Source organism: Solanum lycopersicum, chromosome 8, assembly GCF_036512215.1.
Source record: "Solanum lycopersicum chromosome 8, SLM_r2.1".
Lineage (NCBI taxonomy): Eukaryota > Viridiplantae > Streptophyta > Magnoliopsida > Solanales > Solanaceae > Solanum > Solanum lycopersicum.
The window spans coordinates 61,942,908-61,967,158 of NC_090807.1; the positions used below are offsets into that span (position 1 = coordinate 61,942,908).

Genomic DNA, 24,251 nt, shown 5'->3' on the forward strand with positions numbered 1-24,251 from the left:
GAAAAGAAGTGGAAAAAATAAACTTGCCATCAAATAATAAATTCAAATTAGTGAATTAGAAAAAACATGTGAGAAGATCAAATATGTCCCTTCATTGATTTTTTAAAAAAATGTTATTTGTAAGTCATTTGTTTAACCAAAATAAAGACATATCAAACCCTTTTTCTCAAAACAAAATAAAATTACATTCGTAATAGTAAACTCAACATATGGCTGAAGCTGTCGTTAAAGTTCTCATAGACAATCTCACTTCTTGTATTGATTTTCGGGAAACAGGTACTCATTGTTAATGTTTGTAATTATTGGCCAACAGTATCACTTTCTGAATGAATCTTGTGGCACAGGGAAAAATAACAAATATAACGCCATTACCTGTCTTCTGGTGGTTGTGCTGCTGCAATGGAGTAACATGGAGATTATAATTGAGAGTAAAACCTTCTATTGCTATTAAATAGAATCTGCAATTAAAAAAAAAAATTACATAGATACAATATGGAACTTCAATATGTACAACTTGGAAACCCTTTCAATGCTTGAGGTCTCAGTTTTTACCACATTCAGATACAAAAATGTAGTAACAATGGCAATTGTGCGCGATTCTAAAATGGCAAAAAAATAATGCCGACTTAACTATGGAAATTATGTACAGATATAACTAACTATAAAACTTAAATCGTACAGTGGCATATCAAAAGAGCCTTCTTAGGCTCTGCTGCTATCATCAAAAAAAGTTTTTGACTGATTCTGGCAGTTCATGGAGTAGTATAAGCTTCGGACGATTTGAACTGATTCACACAGCATGTAACTGATTTAAAAAATTCAGTTTTACTCTATCAGAGTCACCAACTCCTTTCTTCCCAGAAGAACTAGCAGCCACTTGTTCCTTCAAAGCTTCCTTCTCCAGTTTCTTCTTTTCAGCATCAGCTGCTTGTTCATTCTCATCGCGTGATTTTTTAAACATCTTCATGAACACCACCAAAATTTGTGTCACTGCATCCAGAAAGTAAGGAAATGAAAACTGACAAAGTTTGTCACAAACATTGTCCGGTTAAAGAGTTGGTGAGGAAAAATCTGTTGAAGCAATTCTCACACCGGTTAAAACAAGATCTCAAGGACAAACGCAATTCGAGAAATCTAGCCGATGGCTATATGCACTCAACAAAAGCTAAAAAGGCCATAAATGTTGCATCCCATAATCTTCACATAAAGATAGACAACTAAAAAGATTGCATCACTGATAAACGCTTCTGGAATAGCTATATTACCAAGACTGTTTGTTAAACAGTCAAACGACTGTAGTTTTTTCTTTTCCAGATGACTGATAAGTGATAATACAGCAAGAAAAATAATGTATGTATCTCTAACCTTGCTCAAAGGGGCATCGAGCTGGATCTTCGCCAAAATACAGGGATAGGGAGTCTGCACTCCTTCCCTGCAGATTTACAAGATAGAAAAACAATCAACAAACTTGGCGTGGCTTATACATTGAGGAGGCTTTAAAATATGGCATAATGGATGCAAGAAACTCACCACTTCAATATAAAGAGTAGTGAGAGACTTGACTTCAGCCTCAGCAGTATCAAGGAAATTCTTTAACACCTGAGAAGGAATGCACGAGTCACAAACCGCATATTTCAGATGTTTATAACAAAATTATGTGTACACCAAATCACAGACATCGCAATCAAGTTTGACTGCATCACCCGACTCCACTCTAAAACCATGTCCAACACAAACCAAATTGGGAGTTTTCCCAGCACAAGCCTTTTTCACTTGACCTTGTTAAGAACAAAAATGTCATCCATTGGGGACACCTATCACTCTTCTAAAACAGTGGTACACTGCTTCCTTATTTTGTTTTCTCAAACTATCTAGAATAAAGCTTTTTGATAGTAAATAGGGATCCTAGTAATGTATAATGAAGGAAAGCTGGGGAAAGAGGAATCCGCACAATGCCATTCATTTCATATCTGGCGTAAGAAAATCTAGAGAATTTGATAATACATTTAGGGGTCGTTTGGTAGAACGTATTAAGAAAAATAATGGATGCATTAGCCTTGTTTATTGCTAGTACCATGTTTGGTACTCTTTTCTAAACTATGTACAACTAGTGCTTGCATTAGTTATACACTCTATCGTTTATTAAAGTAGATTACCATATGACCTTCAAAATTTAAAATTTAAAACTAAAAAGAAACATTATCTTGGAAGTACAAGTAACTCATTTTGGTATGTAGGAATAATTCACATGCTACCATTCTCTTTTCTCACCTTCTGAAATCCTGAAGATATTGTACCATCGTTGTCGGATGCAGTAAGTTCTTGTTCAACTTTCTCAAGACCTTTACTCACTGCTTGCATTTCTTCAGCCAAAGACTTCAGTTGAATCTAACCATATAATATGAAGTAAACAAACATTTCAGTTCACCATAATACCAGTAGTACTGCAAAGGAAGACCATAATAAATAGCAAGGGTACCTTAGAAGCAGCTTCCAAGTGAAGAAGATCCTTGTCAAAATCAAGCAACTCTGGCATTTTCTCAGCAAGGAGCTGACAAAAAAACGAATTTACACATTTGGCATCACATTGGGAAGTGCAAACATATATATGCCGAAGAGTAAAGACTAAGGCTGGGCTGGTCAATCCAGCTATAGTTGATAGCTAAAGGCTATCAACTAAAGTTCACTGATAGTTGGGCAAAAGAACAGCATAAACGTAGAATACTGAAAGTAGAAAATATATACAAAAACATTTAGTTCTCTACAGAACTCAACCTTCTATAATACAGGAACCTCATGGGTGCACCAAAAAGCAATAAGGGACAAGAGGCTATTCCTTAACTTTGCAAATTACACTACACTTTCAAAAGCTCTCCTAATTCTCACTCTCCACAAAACCCACACAAGTGCAAGAGCATACCTTAAACGCCTTGTGTCTCCTCCTTCATCTTCCGCCATTTCAGTTGAGCAACATTACTTATACAGTGACGGGCATCACCCAAATGTACCAAACGAACACCACATTTCCCACCATAACCGAGAAGTTATCGCACAATCTAGAAGACGATTCGCGTCATCACCCTACCCCTTACACATAAAACACCGCCCAACATAAGTAGTTCTCCTCTTCATTCTTTTATCATCCATCAAGATCACCCCTCTTGTTCCTAACCAAGTGAAAAAACCTACCTTTCTCAGTACCTTAGGGATCCATATCAAAATATATGGAAGGCTATCTTTCTTATCATTGATCAAAAATTTGTCCAAAGAAAAGGACTTTAGCAAATTTATCCTTAGGCGGCCAAATGAAACTTAGATTACAATGAAACCTTAACAAAGACAAGATTACAATGAAACCTTAACAAAGACAAGGACCAGACAATAGAGTCTAGCTAAAAAGAATCTGGGCTTGCTTTTTCAATTCAAATCTGTGAGCGAGGATTCCTCTTTCTCTTCTCCACAAAAATTTGAAGTGATTTATAACTTACGGAGTATCCGATAATCTCTCGCAGTCTTGTATAAGCCTGTGATATGAAATAACTTGAACATTTCCAGGAGTCAATCGATTTGCACCAGTCGACCAATGAGAGCGATAATTTTAAGATATAAACGTCATATAACCTTCCTTTTAGCCTATTCCCACTTGAGCGTACTTCACAGCTGATATGCTCATAATACTTGACGCCCAGAAATAATGAACAGGGATAGATATGGAGATACAATTTAAGAAAATGAACCTTAGGCACTTCACTATAAGAGAAGAGAGAAGTAGAACAAAATAAAGAAAAATGCAACAGGAAAAATGTTGAAAATAAAGTGAACGATATAAGATGGATTAGTTTTCAGATTTTCATCTTTAAGAGCTGCTGACACTCAAAAATCTGTTACACCGCCTTGCGCCGCCTTCTTGTTTGAGTGCTCAACAGAAGCACCTATAGTCACTTGGACTTTCCTTTGGGTGATTTAATAGATTTTTTGTGTATTTTATTTCCAATTGATTCATTTGGCAAGATACTCTAAGCTTGAAATTTTTAATTTCTATTTAGATAGTCTTGTATAGCTAATTTCATGTTTGATCTTCTATTTCATTTTAGAGTATTGGAGACTTGGAGTTGATACTGGATCTAGCTATCACCGACCTACTGTCGTACTAGCGTCAAGTGCAGCACTTAGCCAATAATCCCCAATGATAGGGGCTACACTTAGACAAAGTATGAATCAAGAAGTTTTAAGTGTTAGATGCATGTGTGGCATTTAGTTATGTTTAACCTCTTTTGCTGGAGTAATCTCTCCTTTGTAAATGATATGGATCAATCAACCCACCAATAGTCCTAGTAATTCCTGAACTACTAAGTGTACTACCAAGCATTCTAAAGCCTCATGCATCTTCCTTAATTGTGTAGAACCATGTCATACTTATGTGGTGAGCCTTGCTTGTGCACTATGGTTCCCACTTGTGCTTCACCACGCCTCGTGCATGCTACATCATCAGACCATGCTCTTGTGCTAACACTATCACCATACCAGCCATGCCTCCATGAAACAGTTCCTAATTTTCTTTGCGTTACTACTAAGACAATGAATCATTTGACCTTGAAATTCCTTGCCTCCTCTCTGTTAGCCTGGTCCATGGCTTTGTTGCGCTTGCGCATCATGCCACACTTATGTTTGTGAACCGTGCTTGTACACTATGGCTTCCACTAGAGCTTCTTCACCATGCCTCATGCATGCTTCATCTTCGTAGCATCCTCTTGTGCCAAAACAACCACGCCTACCAGCCATGCCTAACATGGAACTATTCCCCAATTTCTTTAACTTTCTAATTAAAACTTAAACAAAGAATCATTTGGCTTCTGAGTGTTGAAACCTTGAAAGCGCTCGCCTCCTCTAAAGTAGCCCCCTTCATGGTTTTAGATGGGTTATGATATAGACCTCAAATACACTTGGCACTTTTTCAATTCAATCATGAGCTACTCAACAATCATTATTGAGCCAAAACTAATCTGATTCAACTTACGCTTAAGTCACCTTCAACTCTTCCCAATTCAGAGCTAATTGATCAATACGAGTACATAAAAGTAAAAACAGAAAGGCATCATAATGCAGTAATTCTACCTTGCACAGATAATGCATCAAGGTCATTTTGTTGTTTCTCGCACGAGTGTCAGAAAGCTTAAGAAGACTGTCCAACTTGAACCCTACAGCAGATCCTGTGACGTAATTACAAAACAAAGATGTTAGTCACGACGACTCCACCCAACAACTGATTGTTTTCTTATAGAGATATAGATCTTAGAAAACTGTACCTCGTGCTGTACCCTGATTCAGAGCATTTCCCAATGTTAGAATGGTCTGCATTATCTGACGTAATTTGGCAGATTCTTTCACCTACTTGACCAGGAAATTCAGTTAGAGCCTAGTTAAATCAGAATGTGCCAAATCAAACTTCATAAGGTATTAAAAATACCTCTCTAGTAGCATCATTAATTGTACTCAGGTTACTTCTCAAGTCCTTCACCTGAACAATTCAACATATTATAGTCAACAGAAAAATTAATGGCAGAATCCATAGACATTAGATCACTAAGAAGTACAAGAGCAAATACCTGATTAGAGAAAGTGATAGTAAATGAAAACACTCGTAACTTGGACTCAACTCGTGGAACCTTCATCAGCTCCAGGAAAAACTGAAACGGGTATTACTAATCCGGTTAATTACTTATAACTTAAAGGATAGGAAAACTTGTACTTCCCCACATATATGGTCAAAATGGAGAAGACCTGCTCACACTTTCCAAGCATCCCCTTGTCCCCATTATAGTTCTGGAAAATAGAAAATAAACAGTAAGATCAAATTGTGAAATCAAGAATAACAATTAAATATCAAATGGCAAGTATAGACTGTCAAGAAACTAACACAACTAAGTTCACAAAGAGAGGGGGAAATCAAGCAGAAACAACTATGGATCTACATACACAAAAGACTAAGATATATGCCTATGTTTATACACATCCGCACCCACCGGGAAAGGAAGTTCCCAGAAATAGGTATCTGCATGATTAGACATTGAAACAGACACATGAGCATGCACGCACAGCATAGATGCAAGTACATACTGTATAAGCATGAAACCGCTAAATGGGTCATTGAATTATGGGCATCAACCTGCACAGCTACTTGCAACAAATGGCACATCAACAAAATTATAGACTCCTGCTGTTCCTATGACTCACTTAACTATTCTAACGTTAAGTACAATTGCAGAATGTGAAGGTTTTGACTCTTGTTTCCAAATACTATGGGCAAAAAACTTCAACATGGAGTATTTTCTCTAAACGAGAAAAGTTAAAAGAAGAATCAAAGCAAACTTCAGAACATACCTCTAATATTACTCGTGAACTCAAAATAAATGACTAGACAAACATTATAATCATATTATTGTAACTTAAACTTTGCCATGATAGGCAAGCACAGTAGGATGAGAAAGAGATTATACCCTCAGTGTCTCCATTTCTTCTTTTGTTGGGCAAAATTTTATCAGATTTTCAACCTGATCAATGTCCAGAGCTGATGAATCCAAAGCCAAAATAGCATTCTGTAAGACATGCATACAAATATAATTAGTCAGAAATCCGCAGTAAATTTTCCTTTGTAAACAGAAATTTTATTTGCATTTGCATAATACTGGCCGCGAGTATTCATATAGCGGACCCCAACTTGTTTGGAACTGAGGCGCAACTGTTGTTATAATATTAGTAAAAAGAAATCCATGGGAAATATTTCATTCATTTCAATGTACCTCCATTAAAACTCAAAATAAGGAAAAAAGAACTTCCAAAGAAACCATGCATGAGCATCCTAAAGAAATGCTCGTCAGTCATTACACTTATTGAACACATGCATGAATCAGCATATGGATACTGTGCATTATGAAACATGATTTTGACCAAAGGCCAAAGGATAGAATATTTTATACAATTTGTATCATGATTCCTTTGAATTTCAAAGGAAAAATATCCATAAGAGTTCAATTTTGAACTCTTCAACTTCGGTGAAATTACATGATCTTTTCAACACAATAAAATTATCAAAAATATCAAAAATAAGAAAGTCTTTTGGATAAATAGTTCTACAGCTAGCTCTTTTTTTCTACTTCCATAGAAAGCTCATTTTCTCCTTGTACAAAATAAAGGTTTCATTATACATTTCATTGAACTCCGGCTAAAAAATATTTCTAATAACGATAGTGTCTGATCCTACTTGTGCATGTATCTTGACTAAGTTATAGGGTACTTTGACACCTCCTATCAACATAGGTACGGGGAACTATGCCCTCCAAAATGCAATCAGATGAGGAAAACCACCAAATCTTAGTTTTAGAAAAACCACTTGGCCACACTCTAAAGTGCTCATTGAACTCCACCAATATGAGAAAAGCATAACTAACTTGAAACTGAATTACAAGGAGAACTGTTATAGGTTAATGGCTAACATAAAAATAGTCAAACTACCAAACTCCTCTGAGTATGACATAAATGTTATGTGTAGTTAACCGATCGATACGTTCTTCATTCCTTTGTTGAGAAAAAATATAGATAGTTAATCAATATATTGTACTTCTATTAAGCAGAAACGAAGATACTTCAATTTAGAGTTCAGTACATAATATAATCTTTTTAATCTAATAAAAAGATTATAGCATGTAGAGTTCAATACATACAAGATACAACAATCTTTTCCTTTTTTTTTTGTTGTTGAGAATGGACTTTTATTCAAACCCATTAAGCTGATTCAATAATTTTGCATATCTATTTGATTCATCAGATACATACTTCTATAGTTTTAGCAAATGTACAAAGGGATTAAAAAAAACTAAAATACTAAATTGTAATCTTTTGGAAAAGATTCGTTAATTTTAATGGCTGTTTAGTTTGTGTTACTTTTTAAATTATTAGCAGCTCAATTTCCAAATATCTGATTGCCCTAAAGCCCAAGTAAAGTCACATAATCTAATAGTTTCATCTGATAAACAATAAAAGAATATTATCAAAAGACCCACCTGTTGGCTAGAAGACATAAATTAGTGCAATAGATAAAAGTATCGAAGCTAATAGTAGAAACAAGAAGACACAAAAAGAACTCACAAGCATATCAGGCAGGGGAATCTTGATTTTTGTAAGCATGATTTCACAATTGTATGCCCTGCGCAAATCAATCTGGCAAAAGCATATGTTAAGAAATCATCCCGGTCTTTTAACATTAGACCAAAATGTAACACTTACAGTCTTTCACTATAAATAATGGGAGTCTGTAAAATAAACCTCCAATACCTCAGGAAGAAAAAGAAGCCAACACCAATGGACTGTTCACCAACTATTCCATAGTGATCTCATATTATACAGTGAAAGCTTTGAAAACTATCAGTTTCTTTCTATAGAAGTTTTCTATATCTTTCCCAATTTAGCACTAACAGATAAATTAAGAAGCAAGTGAACTGCAATTCATTCATGGTCAATGGCCATCCCCATGGGACACAGTGCCCATCATGAGCATAGCCTCCGCAACTCTTTCATTAGATCTAGACATGTATCGCAGCCTAATAGAATTACTCTGTTGCATGAATTTACATCTCAAAGTATCAACACAGCTTTTAAGAATTTTTCAAAGGCAACGATTATTTTTTTATATGATTGACTCCATCCACTAAACCCTCTGCCTAAGAGGCCCAAGAGTGGTTTCCCCCTTTATCCCTTCGTTAATCAAACCCCCAACCTTATGGTTGGAGATGAAGGACCTTACCCTAGGATACAAAGATAATTATCTCAACTTTCATGAAACAGAAATAGTGTTACCTACAGGATGGAGAAAGGAGGACTTTTCCACCCAAAGTTTATGTAATCATCCACATCCGGGCTGAAAAAACACAAGTTCTTCTCTATAAGGGCATGCTTGTTTCGAAACGTCACCTATGTTAAACCCATTTAAGCCTTTCTATCCACTTCTTTTCTTCCACCTTGTTAGCCACAAGATACCATAAAAAAAACTCTTTAAAACCTATCTAATATTTAATTGTTTAGTTAAACTAGTAAAGGAAGGAGATACACTCATCCTACAACACTCACTTTACTACATGAAAGACTTGCTAGATAATGCCTACTGGAGAATAACAGATGTAGAGACTGGAAACAAGATAAAGCATATATAACTTGCCAATTGCACTTTTTCTGGTTTGTTGATTTTTGAACCACGTCGACCTCCACCTTTGCTAGTGCCATCAGTAGCTGAAGCCACTGAAAACAAATTCTCAAGCTCCGTAATATCAATTTCAGGTGCTCTGTCATGTACATTAATAAAATCTTATCAGAACTACCCATAACAGACAGATAACAAATAAAAATTGCAGTACCCAACACAAACTAGGTTAAGCTCAAAGTGCTCAGAACTACTATATCTGCAATCTATTAAGCATTAGAAGTTGAAACCGTGAGAATGATAGTGCTTGTGACAACCTGTTAAGGAGTTTCACGAGACACGAGAAATAGCGAACAAATTAGCTCTGACTATTAAATTGAAATGACACAGAAAGTTCTCATTGTAATTTTCATCCCCAAAAATAAAATCTTCATACCTGGAAGTATTTTCCTTGTTTTGTGTATCAGCCCATAAACTCCCTTGCATAGCCCGTGTAACTTTCGACCAATGTAAGGGCTTCAATGAAGCTTTTTTCGGAGGAATTGAAGTGCCTCCTGTACCTCGCCCTTTCCCTAGAGCAGTTGAACCTACAGAGGCTCTTACACGTCCGGTAGATGGAGGTGGTGGCGCTGGCACACTAAGGCCCTTTCCACCAGGCGGGGGAGGTGGAGTGGGTGTCAAACCCCGCCTAGGGGGTGGTGGAGCATTAGGAGCCTTTGGTGCTGGTGGAGGTGCTGGTGGAGTGGAACCTTGCCTAGGAACTCCCAAAGGAGGTGGAGGAGGTGCAGGTGGCCTTGTAGAATTATTTGACGGTGGAGGTGGTGGCGGTGGAGGTGCTAACGGAGTAGGCCTATTTGATGAAGAAGGCGGAGGTAGAGGCGGTGGTGGTGGAGGTGCCAACGGAGTTGGCCTATTTGACGTAGAGGATGGAGGTGGAGGCGGTGGCGGTGGAGGTGCCAACGGAGTTGGCCTATTTGACGTAGAGGATGGAGGTGGAGGTGGAGGTGGTGGAGGTGGAGGTGGAGGTGCCAACGAAGTTGGCCTTTTTGACGTAGAAGACGGAGGTGGAGGCGGTGGCGGTGGAGGTGCCAACAGAGTTGGCCTATTTGAGGTAGAGGACGGAGGTGGAGGTGGAGGTGGAGGGCCTTTGGAAAGGGCTGAAGGGGTAAGCGGGGGAGGTGGGGGAGGCGGGGAAGTTACACAAAGCAAGGGTGAACACTTAGATGACATGAAAGGGGGAGGGGGAGGGGGTGGAGGAGGAGCTGATAAATTACACTTAGATGGACCCCGAGGAGGAGGAGGAGGAGGTGGAGGTGGAGGTGGAGGCAAGGCACTTCTAGAAGTAGAAAACGTAGGGACAGGAGGTGGATGTGGAGGAGCAGAAGAGCATAAAAAGCTCTTATTAGGAAGTGGTGGAGGTGGTGGCGGAGGTCCTCTAGAAAAGCTATCAGGGGAATTAGAAGAAGTAGGTTGTATTGGCGGTGAATGTTCTCTATGGCTACCAATTGAAGGTGGTGGTGGTGGTGGTGGTGGAGGTGGAGGTGGAGGTGGAGGTGATCTATTAGAACTTGCAAGTGGTGGAAGCGGAGGAGTACGTGGGACAGAAGAAGGGACACCAATTATAGGAGGAGGTGGAGGTGGTGGAGGAGGCGGAGGAGGTAATGAGACCTCCTTGCTAGGAGAACCAAACAGAGAGGGTGGTGAAGGGGGAGATGGAGCTGATGATTGAGTAACTTTTATACTAGAAATCACAGAGGCAGGTGACGGAGGTGGTGAAGGTAGCGGACAAGAAGAGGAAGTCCTTGTATCGCAAATTTGAACTCCCTTTAAACGTTCAGGAGAAATGGCAGTATCCAATTGACAGTTACTTTCAGAAAGAGACTGAACAGGACAAAGATCTGACTTTGAAAGCTTCATTTGACCCTCAGAAATCTTGGGATCAGAAGTTCCATCAGAAGCTGAATCTTGTTCATCTAAAAAGTTGACATCTGTTGTATTAGCATAACTAACACTACTAGCTTTCTCTGAGTCCAGAAAATCCAAACTGTCGGCAATGCTCGATGCATTATTTTCTTCTTCAGAATCAAATGGGGATGAATACCCACTCATCCTACTTTGCAAAATTGACAAATCTTTCATATCATTCAGCACCGATAGCTGTTTAAACAACCACAACGCAGCATCATCACCAGTATCAACCCAATCAGCACCACTAAAAAGTTCTTGTACCCTTGAAAAGGCTTCAATAGGAAGTCCACCAGTCTCCTCACCATTGAGAGCTGCAGTGGGAGCTTTTAGTGGAGATATGCTCTCAACATCACCAAATAAAACCTACAAAGCAGAAAGTACAAGTTAGAGGAGAAATATGACGAGCAAAGGTGATCCAATAAAACAAAACTAATCAGACAGTTTGTAAGAAAGTATTCACCTCAGCTCGAAAACCTTTTGGATAGCGTGCCTTTGAATCCCATAGAATATCCAGGTTATCGCAGTTTAACATCAAAATGTTAGAGCGAATAAAAGCAGTGTTAAACACAATACGGAACATCATGACTTCCCTTTCAGGATCCAGGTCTAAGTGGACACACTCCAAAACTACATCTCCTTGCACCAAACACTGAATATCAATCTTGATGACATCACTGTCCTTCTGCAAAACAATAACAATCATGTTGCCACACAGAAGAATTGAAGAAGACAACAAACAAGATGCAGTGATAGCAATTTTTCACCTGGCGATAATGTCGAAGGCTTCTACCTTTCTTCGGCATGGAGTACAACATATGAGTTGACAATCCATCCTTGCTGAGAAGGTTCCTTCCAAAAATGCGCACAATTGGCCTACACCCTTTTTGATTGTCAAATCTTGGAATGGCACGAAGAATGAGGCAATCCAGAGAAAGAGCTTGTTCAGGAGGAGGCCACTCGGGAGATATATTTCTTCTTGATATATATTGCAGGTAACGAAGCTGAGAAGGGAATGGGTTCAAAGGTGACAACAATTGCGATAAACCTTTAGGTGCCTCACGATAAACCATCTCGAGAGTTTTTCTCTCTCCGCTTTGTAACTTTCTGAAAACCAAGAAACTGGCCAAAATGAAGGCTAGAAGGGGCCAACCACCTCTCTCACAGTGTAACAAAATTACATTGTTATGATTTTGAAGAGAGAGCCAACTCTCACAGATACATAGAAAATGATGTATCAATGACAATGGCAGTACAGGACAGCCTTCATATTGCCTTGGGTAATCCATTACAGTCACATCATACTCGCATAAAATCTCAGCAAACTGACTCCTTTTCTCGCCTTCTCTGAAATTGAACGCAAGAAAGGAGGAATCTGGAAATTCTTCATGTAGTTCATTTATGATTTCGTGCAAGTAAAGCTGATAAATTCCCTCAGGCAGTACTTCAGTCGAAAAACAAGAATCAAAAACTGCAGATATTCAACATAAGATAAAAAGATTTTGAGAAAACTACAATGCACTTTCAATGTTCAATAAAAAACACATTATAAAGTCAAAGCTAGTTCCTTTACCATATACTCTATCATCAAGTTCCAGCAACCCATCTGGGGGCCTTCTATAGAAAAATCTACTCAACAGCGACATAATACTGAGCCAATATATCACCTAAATTAACCTGACATCAAAGAAATTCAAACCATTTTCATTAATTTGGTGTCCCAATATCAAAAGGGTCAGAGAATCAGCTCGTACAAATTCAAGAAAATGTGAAATTCATTAGAAGAACTCAAAATTAATCTCAAATTCAGAATACCCACAAAGCTAAAAAGGGATTGAACTATATTTCAGGCGAAAAAATTGGAACTTGAAACCAAATAAACTACAACAAGACTGAAACACACACAAAACTCACATGGAAAATATATGCATAAAACACCAAAAAAGGAAATCTTTGAACTGAAGCAAACCGACAGAAGCCGTTGAGGAAGGATTCGAGATGTGAGGTGAAGAACCGACAGTGTTGCCAGTAAAGTTTTCACCTGCGCTTTCCGATTTTAGTATGAATTTTTTAATTTTTTTTTCTGATTACGGATTTGAACTCTTTGGAGTTCAAAATTTTGGGAACGGAAAAAAAGGGGGCTGATTTTTTTATTTTAACATATGGTTGTTTTCATTTTTTGAAATTACAGAACCAACCCAACACTTGTATGAATAACTTTTAGTTGTGTTTTATTTTGGAAAACTCCACGAGGAGGTATCCTTCGAAAATAAATTTTTATTTTCTACTCATAATTAGGGATAAGATTATAATGTGAAATATTCAATGATGATTAATGGATAGTGTTATATCTGATTGATTATTACTGACTTGAATAATAATAAAAATATTAATTATAAATATATAAATTAAATAAGGAAACTTTCACATATAGTAAATAAAAAATTCATATTTGTATGTTATAGCAAAGTTTGCATAATTCCGCTCCATAGCAAACATAGAAACTGTATGTATAATTCGCTATACATATACAGTTGAAGCAAATTGTATAAAACGAAGTGTATAAAACAAGAAAGAGAAAGACACTTGGGCAGAGAACTGTATATAAACGAAGTTTATAAAATGAATTGTATTATTATAAGTGTATAAAACGATTATATACAATTTGAATTTGTATAAAATGAGAAAGAGAGAAAGACAAAAGAGAATTGACAAGGAATATACAATTGAATCGAAATATATAAAACGAGAAAGAGAGAAATTAGATACAACTTGAAAATTGTATAAAACGAGAAAGCGAGAAAGGCAAAAGAAACTGGGCAGGAGAGTATTTTTATTGTATAATTATAAGTGTATAGGACGAAGATATATGTACTTGCATGTGTATATATAATTTTCTCACGATTTATACAAACAGAAACGCAATTTATACATTTCGCTTCTGTTTGTATAAGTGAGAAAGGCGAAGGTGGCGAGCGAGATTTGGAAGAGTGGCAAGCGAGATCTAGAAGACGGGAGAGAGGGGAACAAAATATATATATTTATACAATTTTCTCTGCTTTATACAATTAGAAACAATTTTTATACTTTTGTGTTTGTATAAAAAATGAGGAAGCGAGCGAGAGATTGGAGGAGAGTGGCGAGCGAGATATTTGGGAGAGAGGCGCATGACAATTTTTTGCAAACGTTTGCTATAGAGCACAATTAAATCAAACCCTAGCTACTCTATTTATTTTAGGTTATTAGTTTGTTATTATATACAATTTCCCCAATTAAATATGAGCTTGCGATAATACTTTACTTTACTTTCGTTATAATACGAGCTTAGACAGCTAAGGTAATGAGTATAATTTAACTTTCTCAAAACAATTGAGTGTGATGGCTTAATGGTCGAGATGAATATGTTGTACTAGATGATCATGTCTTTGAATCCCTATTTAAATCATGTCCAAATACATAAATGGATCTCTAAACTTGTTGGGGTTTTTCCCTCATATACCTTAATTATGTCATTTTTCTATTGAGTCATTGAACCACCCATAATTTGTTCTTTTAAAACACTGTTGGTTGATTTTGATCGGCTATTCTATTGTAAATGCCTTTAATTTGTGTTCGAATTGTAATAATTTTGATTGAAGGAATGAAGACAAACCGTTTTAGTCTCATTTGTTTTCTAACGTGTTCAAATGACTTAAGTGAAACACAATTATTCTCGAACATTTTCAGTATCAATTGGACTAATGACTTCTGGAACAACATATGTATCCTCTATCAATACCCCTTACAAATCTGGTTCCACATCAGACAACAGTGTTTATTTAAATGGAACAAATTATGGGGGTTCAATGATTCAATAAAAAAATAACGTAGTTGAGGTACCCGAGGGAAAAAAACACAACAAGTTTAAAGATCTGTTTATGTATTTGGCCTTAAATCGGTTATCCAACATGTACTTTTGAGCTTTATATGGGTGCACTAGTACTTGTGTGTTAGTTTTTTTAAGATATATATGAATAAATATATATAACATGATTTATTTTGAAATTAACAGGTATACGTGCACCTCATTTATACATGTCAGGTCTGTCTCTAAAATCAGATCTACAAAGTTACATCGTGTATGTTATTAATATTATTGTGGTTGTTTGTAATCAATATTTTAATTAGAGTTGTTCAAAATCAAATCGAAATTGATAATTCGAATGGAAAAAAAAGTTATTGATTTATCAGTTTTGGGTTATTGGTTTAGCGATTTAGATAAGGGTCTGAATTTTTTTGTTATCGGTTATCAGTTCTAACAATTTGAAGTTTTTTCTCAACGATTTAACTGATAACCCGATAGTAAATTAAATAATTATATTTATACCATTTTATGTATAAAGTCCTTGACTCAAAGTTTGCTTTCCTACTTTTATTTTTGGTTATTCAATGTATCTATCTGCTTTTGAGTAAGATGTAACTTGTGAACTGATATGCATAGTTTATTTGGTTTGTCATCTTGTTTCTAAGTGATTTTTAATATATATTTTTTGTGTCAAGTCTTAACCGGTAAAATTGATAACCAAATCGATAGCGATAAAAAATCGATAAGCCAATATGTTAATAGTTCTATGACGATTTAGCATCTCTATACACCAACAACCAATAAGTCAATCAATAAACTTTAAATCGAACCGAACAGACCGATATGCAGACCTAATTCTAATGACACATAATCGATTGTGGAATCTATACTAATGCATAGCTGCATTGATCTCTAAATTGAAGCATCTTTTTTTCTGCTTAAATTACCTCCAAAAGGTACCAATGATACCAAAATTTCCAGGCTTGGTTGATGGGCCAAAGTGACCATGTGATCGCCTTTGTTGGGCTTTTAGCCCAGTTAAACTTAGGGCCCAATGACCCATATTCTATCAGCAACAAGAAGTATTGTTGGTGACTAGAGAATTTTAGAATGTAATTGAACTATTTTTGGCCAACAAAAAATATAAATGATATACAATATTTTAAATAAAACTAGAAAAAATTAACATTATTCCTCAATGAGTATGATTGAAAATGCATAGACGAGGCTATATACAAAAATAGAGGAAGACTGGATCGCCTATTTGAATCTGGTTTGGTGTTAGAAATTCGTAGATAAATCGAGTTGAAAAAAACGTTGTGACACGTGTTTTACGTATGAGAGCCAAATGATATGGACTTTAATTAACTTTTTTTCAATATATATTTTTCGTCATATTGATATGAGAAACATTACAATTTATAGTATTTTCCTCGTAGTTTTAAAAAACCAAAAGATTTTAAGTTTGAAATATAAAATTAATCCAATCAAATTTAGTTTTGAAAGTCAATCAAAGTGACTCTCAAAAAAGCAAAACATGATAGTATTTTGAAATAAATTAGAGTGTTTTTTAATTGTTTTATCTCATTTGTTAGTATTTAGAAATTACGCGAACATTCTAATCGTTATTCATTGAGTAATATACCTGATTATAAGACGATTAATATTGAGATTGTGAGACAAAAGGAAGAAAAGATAAATTTATAGTACTAAGGACAGGGGTGGACCCACATGGTGTCCGCCAGGTGCTCGAGCACCCATTAACTTCGTTACGAAATATATATATCTATGTAGAAATTGGTAGGTATTTGTATAAAATTAACATAGAGCACACAATGAATAAATCATATAGTTGGCCCAATGATTCTAGGATTGACACTTAAAACTCTTTTAATGTTATTGTACGAAGGTTCGAAATCCGCCACTGACTAAGGATCACGATGGAGTCATGGAGATCATTATTTGGATATATAACAAGCAAATGCAACTTAAATTCAATTTTCTTATATTCAAATTGCAATTAATTAAATTATGATTAAAAAATCATTTTATAAGTAAAAATACTTCTATAAAAGGAAATTTTATCCTCAAAATTCAAATATTAAACTTCAAATTAACAACACATGCAACCTTATACAAAACAAATCAACTAGGATACCTCTCCCAATAATTAAATTGGTGGTCAATAAAATTGTACTCCATAATTATGAATTGTAGTTGGCAATAATAAATATGCATTATATTGTCCTCATCGACTAGTCAATGGAACATTTATGAAACCAAAAAACATGAATCAATGTTCTCTACTTGCACCAAAGTTTTTATGAATGAGAAATAATATTAGATTTGTCCGTTAAGGATTTTAAATGTTTTAAATATTGTACTTGGGTATAAATGAGCACTTTTTTTTATCAGTAAATTTTTATCGTATTTCTGATGATTATAGATTTTCATTCTCAGAAACATCACTTGGAAATAGTTGTTACTCCATCCGCTCACCCAATTATAACATCGATCTTAATAAAAATACATAAAAATTATTTAGTTCAAATGGTTTCCCTCACTTTATATTTTTATCATTTTTTTCTATTACCAATTAATCAGTTTTGTTATAAAATCGTTGATCGTCAACAATTATAACTCTATATTGATTGTCATACGATTGTTAAGATGGAGTTTCAGCGAGGTTAAAAATTAACTCGTTGGTATAACCATGCATTATTTAAATTTTATTTGAGATGATTTTATATATTAATGGTAATTAATTTAGTCTTGAGGAGTAAAATAAAATCGTTATAGGTTTTAAAGTGTTCCTAACATCAGAATGGTGAAATCTTTATGAAGTTTTTAAAGACATATAATACCATTTAAATTAGAAAAAAACATAAATATACTTTTGAATTATCGTAAATGATATGTAAATATCTTTCGTTAAATTTTTGGGACATTGGTGCTCTTGCCGTCCAAAAACTAGAAATAATATATACCCTTTATACTAAGGGACACACATGTGTCATAATCTTATCCACCAATTGTACATTTATAGACGTAGAAAATTGCGTCTTGTGTTCCTATTTAGTCTTCCTTTAGAGTTAACGGCATATAAGCTTTAGTTTTTTTTTTTTAAACAGCAGGAGCATCAATGTCCCAAAAATATGACAAGGAATATCTCCATATCATTTACGATAGTTCGAGATATATTTGCCCTTTTTCCATTTAAACTAATATGCAAAATACGATCCGGCTGCTCTCCATTTCTCTTCTCACCATTTTTCTCAAGTTCCTATTTGGATTAATGACACATGTCATAGGTTAAAATAAACGGTTAAGATTTAATTTTTCAAAGTAAACATTTAAACATGATTTAGTTAATAAATATATTATATATCAAGTATCAAAATTATTATAATCTCACAATCTTAGCAACATATTATTTTGTCCATATTATTTATGTAAAAAAGTTTTCTTCCTATTTTTTTTTTAGGTAGGGTCTTTTTTTTTTTTTTCATTTATATAATATTTTTATTGTAATCTTTTGTTAAATATATATTGGTCCGTGATTAATAAATTACCTAGAGATAATCAAACCATTTTGACAAACTAATTTTAATTTCATAATAACATTAAGAATACGATGATACCAGTACATACGGTAGGTTAATTATAGTTTCCATACTTTTATTCAGTTGCTTATTTTTCTAATTAGATAAAATAAAAATATTATATAAAAGGAAAAAAAAAAGATCCTACGTAAAAAGAAATAATAGGAAGACAATTTTTTTTACCTATATTTATGGACAAAATAATACGTTCCTAAGATTGTGAGATTACAATAATTTTGATACTTGATATATAATATATTTATTAACTAAATCATGGTTAGAGGTTTACTTTAAAAAATTAAATCTTAACCATTTATTTTAACCTATAACATGTGTCATTAATCCAAATAGAAACTTCCGAAAAATGAAGAGAAGAGAAATGGAGAGGAGCCGACTCTGGTCCTATTTCATCTCTTGCTGCGGCTAGTCTCTTTGTAGTAGTAATAGCGGGATGCCCTTTAATTAAGCAAAGAACACACCGAACGTAGAAATATATTTGACCCCTGCTATTAACTATTAAAACGTTCTTGTTTCATTTTGAACTTGCAAATATCTGTGGTACACTACAAATTTAAGGGTTATAATATCTATTAGTAAACCTAATTAGTAAGGGCTAATGAGACTTTAAACACAATAGGCAAATGACAGGTAAGCCCTCAGATTTTGATTCACCTATATCACACATGACGTTGTCAGAGGTCAAAACTGTCATTATATGTCCAAAATACGTGAGTAGGATTTTTTAGCAGCAAGAGAAAAAAAAGAGATACAGATTTTGGCAATTTATACCCTTTTGAATTGAAATGATTACACAACTTTTTCACTTTGTCAGTTTATTTTCTTTTTTGGGTCTAATATTTTTGGTTTTTGAAAAAAAAAATCTGTTGATTAAATTTTGGAGTAATTTAAGGGGGATGTTTGGTTATGAAAATATAAAAATATTCATTTTATTTTTAAAAAATTAAAGTTGAAGTTTGAATTGTGTTGGGTCATATTTTTTGTAAATAATATGTATAATTGGTTATGTTTTTGGGTGACTAAAAGTATTTACTTTGGAAAAGAAGATATTTATGTCAAGAAAATAAGTGTTGCTAAAGAGTAGAAAAATATTGTTTTGAAGAAAAAAAAAGCACTTAAAAACACTTTGAAAAATTGCAATTAAACACTAATTATCGTGTAAGAGGTCTTTAAAAATTAATTGGTCAATGCATTATGATCACAAAAGTATTTTCAAAAAATTAAACCTTTACTAAAATAAATTAATTTTAGAAATTCGACCAAACAAGTCATAAAAATACAAATAAATTTTTACTTATTTAATGTTTGAAGGCCATTAACAATTGAATTAATATTGCTTTTTTCAATAAAGTTTTGATTTTGACCAACCTCAATTAATACCAATTAAAGTTTCATTTTGTAAATTGGATTGAAGTTGCACAAATGAGTATATTTAGTTATTTACTAACATCTTCCATATTAATTCTCCTAAATCTTTAGGTACATATTTTTCTTTTCCATATTTTTAACGATTTTACTTTCTAAGTTTTAAACTTTAACTTTTTAAAATTAATTAGTTCAATCTTCTTGTTTTTTTTAGGACATAATTTTATCGATCTATTAATCATAAAACATGTCTCTTTTTTTCCCCCAATATTATATGAATTTTAAGAAATAATTTATTTTAAAACTTCTTAACGTATTTTGACTTTAAGCTTTATTCAATCCGTCTTCACTGACAAAAATTCCAAATATAAATAAAGTGCTAAAGTATAATTTATATACTTCCCTGTTTTATAAAGAATGGTCTAATTTGACTTGATACAATACTCCCTCTGTTTTATAAAGAATAATTTAATTTGACTTGATACGAAGTCAAATATACAACCCTTACATTTGTTGTCAAAAAAAAGAATTTTTTTTTAACACAGACTGTAAAAAAAAAATCATTCTTTTTTGAACGAACAGAATAATATACATCCCAAAACTTTATTATTGAGAAAGCATATAAAATTTGATATGGCAATTGCATGAATATGGAGTAAAATTATTCTAACACACAGAAATGATGCCATGCAGAAATGGTGTGGAAACTATATATAGCACAATTCCCAATGAAATTTAATGTACTCTCTCATAACTATATAGTATAGGCTTTCCTCTAACTATACATAAAGTTACCCCTAAAATATAGGCTAGCTACCCTTCTAGCTTTGCCCCAAATTCTAAATTAGAACAAAAAAATATTTCTACATCTTTTTACAGTATTTAGTCCCTTTCACTCTTTGGGGTTATTTGGTATATCAATTGGAGGTAAATTATGTATAGTAGTTTAGAATTTTATATGTATAAATTATAAAAACTTATATTTGTGGCATCTTTTGGAGGTAAATTATTAATAGTAATTTAGAATTTTATATGTATAAGTTATAAAAACTTATATCTGTTCATGTAAGGTAGAAGATATAATAATTAAATTTTATGTAATAATTATTTGTATAACTTTAATCAACCATTCTTTAATTGTTTAGTACTTGAAAGTTGATCAAGTGTTCTAACCTAAAATGAGTTATATTTATACACTGATACTAATATTTAAAGTTTAGTAGTAGTACTTATGTAGACCATTGTACGAGGTTTTAACTAGCCAACAATCTATTTCGTATAATATATTTGAATATACAAACACTCTGTAAAACGTATCTTTAAGTATTAAAGATAATTTTTTATCACATAGGCACGAGCCTCTATTTGATTCATTTCGCTTTAATATGACGTGCAATATCTTGTTCGATTTTCTTATTTACTTTAATTATAGACACGAGATTCTTGAAACTTCCTATTTTGAGGATAACCAGTGTATCAATATCACTTTCCTATTTATCTTATGTGACGCGACACATAACTTTCATTTAATGTACTTTCTTTTAGTCCTGCTCATCCAAAAGCATTTAAACTCGTTGGTCGGTCTCCAAATCTCTAATCTATCATTAATTCAATAGTATGACTCTTCAATAAAACACTATATCATCTACACATAACATACATTGTGATACTTCCTCTCGAATATGTCATGTTAATTCATCGAACATCAAAGCAAATAAAAACAAATTGACAACTAATTCCTAGTGCATCCCATCACGATTGGTATCAAAGTCTTTTTCTTTAACGGTCCTTAGATCTTGACTCCATTATACTTGCCTTTAATTACTCTAATATATATCGTAATTATATTTCTAAACTCCAAACATCTTCGTAAAACCTCTCTCATAATCACCATATAAATAAAAGACAACTCAAACTTGACCTATTAAGAGTTTATTGGTTGAAATTCCATTTTAAAGATCTGAAAAAGGCCTTATATAAAAATGGTCCTTTGTACAGTCTGTTGATTCTGATTCCAAATTGTTTATGCCTAAAACAAACATGATCTAAATATTTAATTAAAATGTCTCTAATTCAGTCAAGATCCATTTTGTAGTCAAAATATATACTATTTTGGTGGAATTTTGGACATAAGAATTAATGAAAAATAGTCCATTATATATTTTTTTCATAGTTAAGCAACACACTTTATACTACATGCCTATTTTTTCTAGTAATATCACCTAAGAATTAAAATTAAAAGTGCTAATTAATTAAGACATTAAGCTGTAAAAATATTTAAATATGCAAAGGCTAATCATTAATGCAAAAACAACAGGCTCCCCAACCGCACTTTCATATATAAATAGCAAGAAAGGAAATAATAAGTAAAAATGGATAAAAATATGATAACGTCTAGATACACAAAAAGTATATTATTTGAAAAAATCGTATATATAATAGCAACCTATTAATTTAAATTAAATATTATAATTATAGTTTGATTTAATTGTAACTCTTAATAAACTGTTGCTATTTCACCTTTCTTCTTGGTGAATCTCGCTTGCCACTCGCGTTCTCGCTCACCTCTCTCGCTTTTATACAAACATAAATGTATAAAATGTGTTTGTTTTTGTATAAAGCGAGAGAAAATTGTACATATACATATAATTTTGTTTTCCTCTTCCACATCTCGTTCACCACTCTCACTCGTCTCTCCACTTTATAGAAATCCAAATGTAAACATTGCGTTTGTGTTTGCATAAAGCAAAAAATTTGTATATACAAAAATAATGCATATATTTTCGTTCTATACACTTATGATTATAAAAATACGATCTTTCCCTACCCAATTTCTTTTTGTCTTTATATTTTTCTCGCTTTATACAAACACAAATTATACCATTGATTCTTTTGTATATGTATACCGAAGCATATTATACAATTGCTTTTTTTTTTGTATATAAGTATAACGAAATATCCATAGCAAACATAAAGTTTGCTATAAAGCGTAATTATGTAAACTATAGTTATAACATACAAATATGATTTTTGTATTTGCTATATGTGAAAATTGCTCTTTTTATTTAAGTGCGTAAATAAATTAATACTTAAAGTATGTTATCACTTTTAATTGGGAAAATGCATAAGTATCCTAACAATCTATGTCCGAAATCGCTGACACACACTTATATTGTACTAATGTCCTATTACCCTCTGAACTTATTTTATAAATAACTTTATACCCTTTTTCGGCCTAAGTGACACTATCAACCACATAACTTGAAAAAATTGTCAGCACACTTTGGACCCACAAGAGAGTGTCACGTAAGCCGTAAAGGATAGAAAATTATTTATAAAATAAGTTTAAGGGGGTAATAGGATCTTAGTATATTATGAATGTGTCTCTGAAATTTCGGACATATGTTGAAGGGGTACTTAAGCATTTTCCCCTTTTAATTATATGCATTAACCTCTATTAGTTATAAAAAAAACACCCTATTTTGAGTTGAAGCATATAATGAAATGCAATAACACATATATTATTGACATTTTAAAAACGTTCAACATAATTATATATCGTGGATCTTGCTTTCGGAATAACTGGAATCGGCATGCTAGTCCGAAATTCTCGTGGAAGCTTCATTAGAGCCTGCAATAGTCGGTTAGGAAGACAACAAGATCCACTTATGGCTGAGGAATTGGGTGTTCGAGAAGCACTAAGCTGGTTGAAGGACACTTTGCAGCAGCCCTGATAGTTGTAGAGATGGACAATCTTTTGGTTAAACAAGCGCTAAAAAAGGCTTGCAAAAACTACTCTTACTTTGATATTATTATTCATGATCGTAAAGCATTCATGTGTGACTTTACTTCTATTTTTTTGTCTTTCGGTAAAAGATGAGCGAACCAGTGTGCTTATCAGTTAGCTCGAATTCCGGATTTTATGACTAATACTATAAAGTGGATAATAGATCCCCATCTTTCATTCAAGATATAATCAATTTTAATTTGATCAATAATTAATTAAAATGTTTGATTAAAAAAAAAAGAATGTTCAACATACTAAACCATAGTTTGTAATGACATATATAACTAACTATTTTGATGAAAAATCAAACTACTCAACTTTCTTCAAAGGTTTTGAAGAACAAAAATGTCATATTGACTATTTAACTTCATTTAGCTGATAAGAAATTGATTTTCCATCTTATAATTTCTTTTTTTTTCTTCCTCACCTCCATTTTTTTCCAACTTAGAGCTCGTTTTGATTGATTTTAAAAAATAG

General features: G+C 33.5%; 1 protein-coding gene across 1 annotated transcript; it reads right to left on the reverse strand.

The window, feature by feature from the left end:
• Positions 1-464: 464 nt before the first annotated feature.
• Positions 465-13,322, reverse strand: LOC101268499 (formin-like protein 14). Its single transcript, XM_004246156.5, has 18 exons — positions 13,073-13,322; positions 12,732-12,835; positions 11,926-12,629; positions 11,622-11,843; positions 9,630-11,524; positions 9,212-9,335; positions 8,146-8,217; positions 6,498-6,596; positions 5,782-5,823; positions 5,607-5,687; positions 5,468-5,518; positions 5,307-5,388; positions 5,116-5,210; positions 2,480-2,551; positions 2,272-2,388; positions 1,531-1,599; positions 1,366-1,432; positions 465-990 (listed from the first exon to the last, which is right to left on the reverse strand). Exons 2-18 carry the CDS (start codon positions 12,802-12,804, stop codon positions 791-793), a joined length of 4,065 nt encoding a protein of 1,354 aa, XP_004246204.1. The 5' UTR covers positions 12,805-12,835; positions 13,073-13,322; the 3' UTR covers positions 465-790.
• Positions 13,323-24,251: the final 10,929 nt, after the last annotated feature.

Coding starts and splice junctions, on each gene's coding strand:
- LOC101268499 (XM_004246156.5), bottom strand. CDS start 12,804: ATGTCGCTGTTGAGTAGATTTTTCTATAGAAGGCCCCCAGATGGGTTG. Junction 5,389..5,467: donor TTAATGATGCTACTAGAGAG/GTATTTTTAATA, acceptor CTGGTCAAGTAG/GTGAAAGAATCTGCCAAATT. Junction 5,211..5,306: donor GAATCAGGGTACAGCACGAG/GTACAGTTTTCT, acceptor ATTACGTCACAG/GATCTGCTGTAGGGTTCAAG.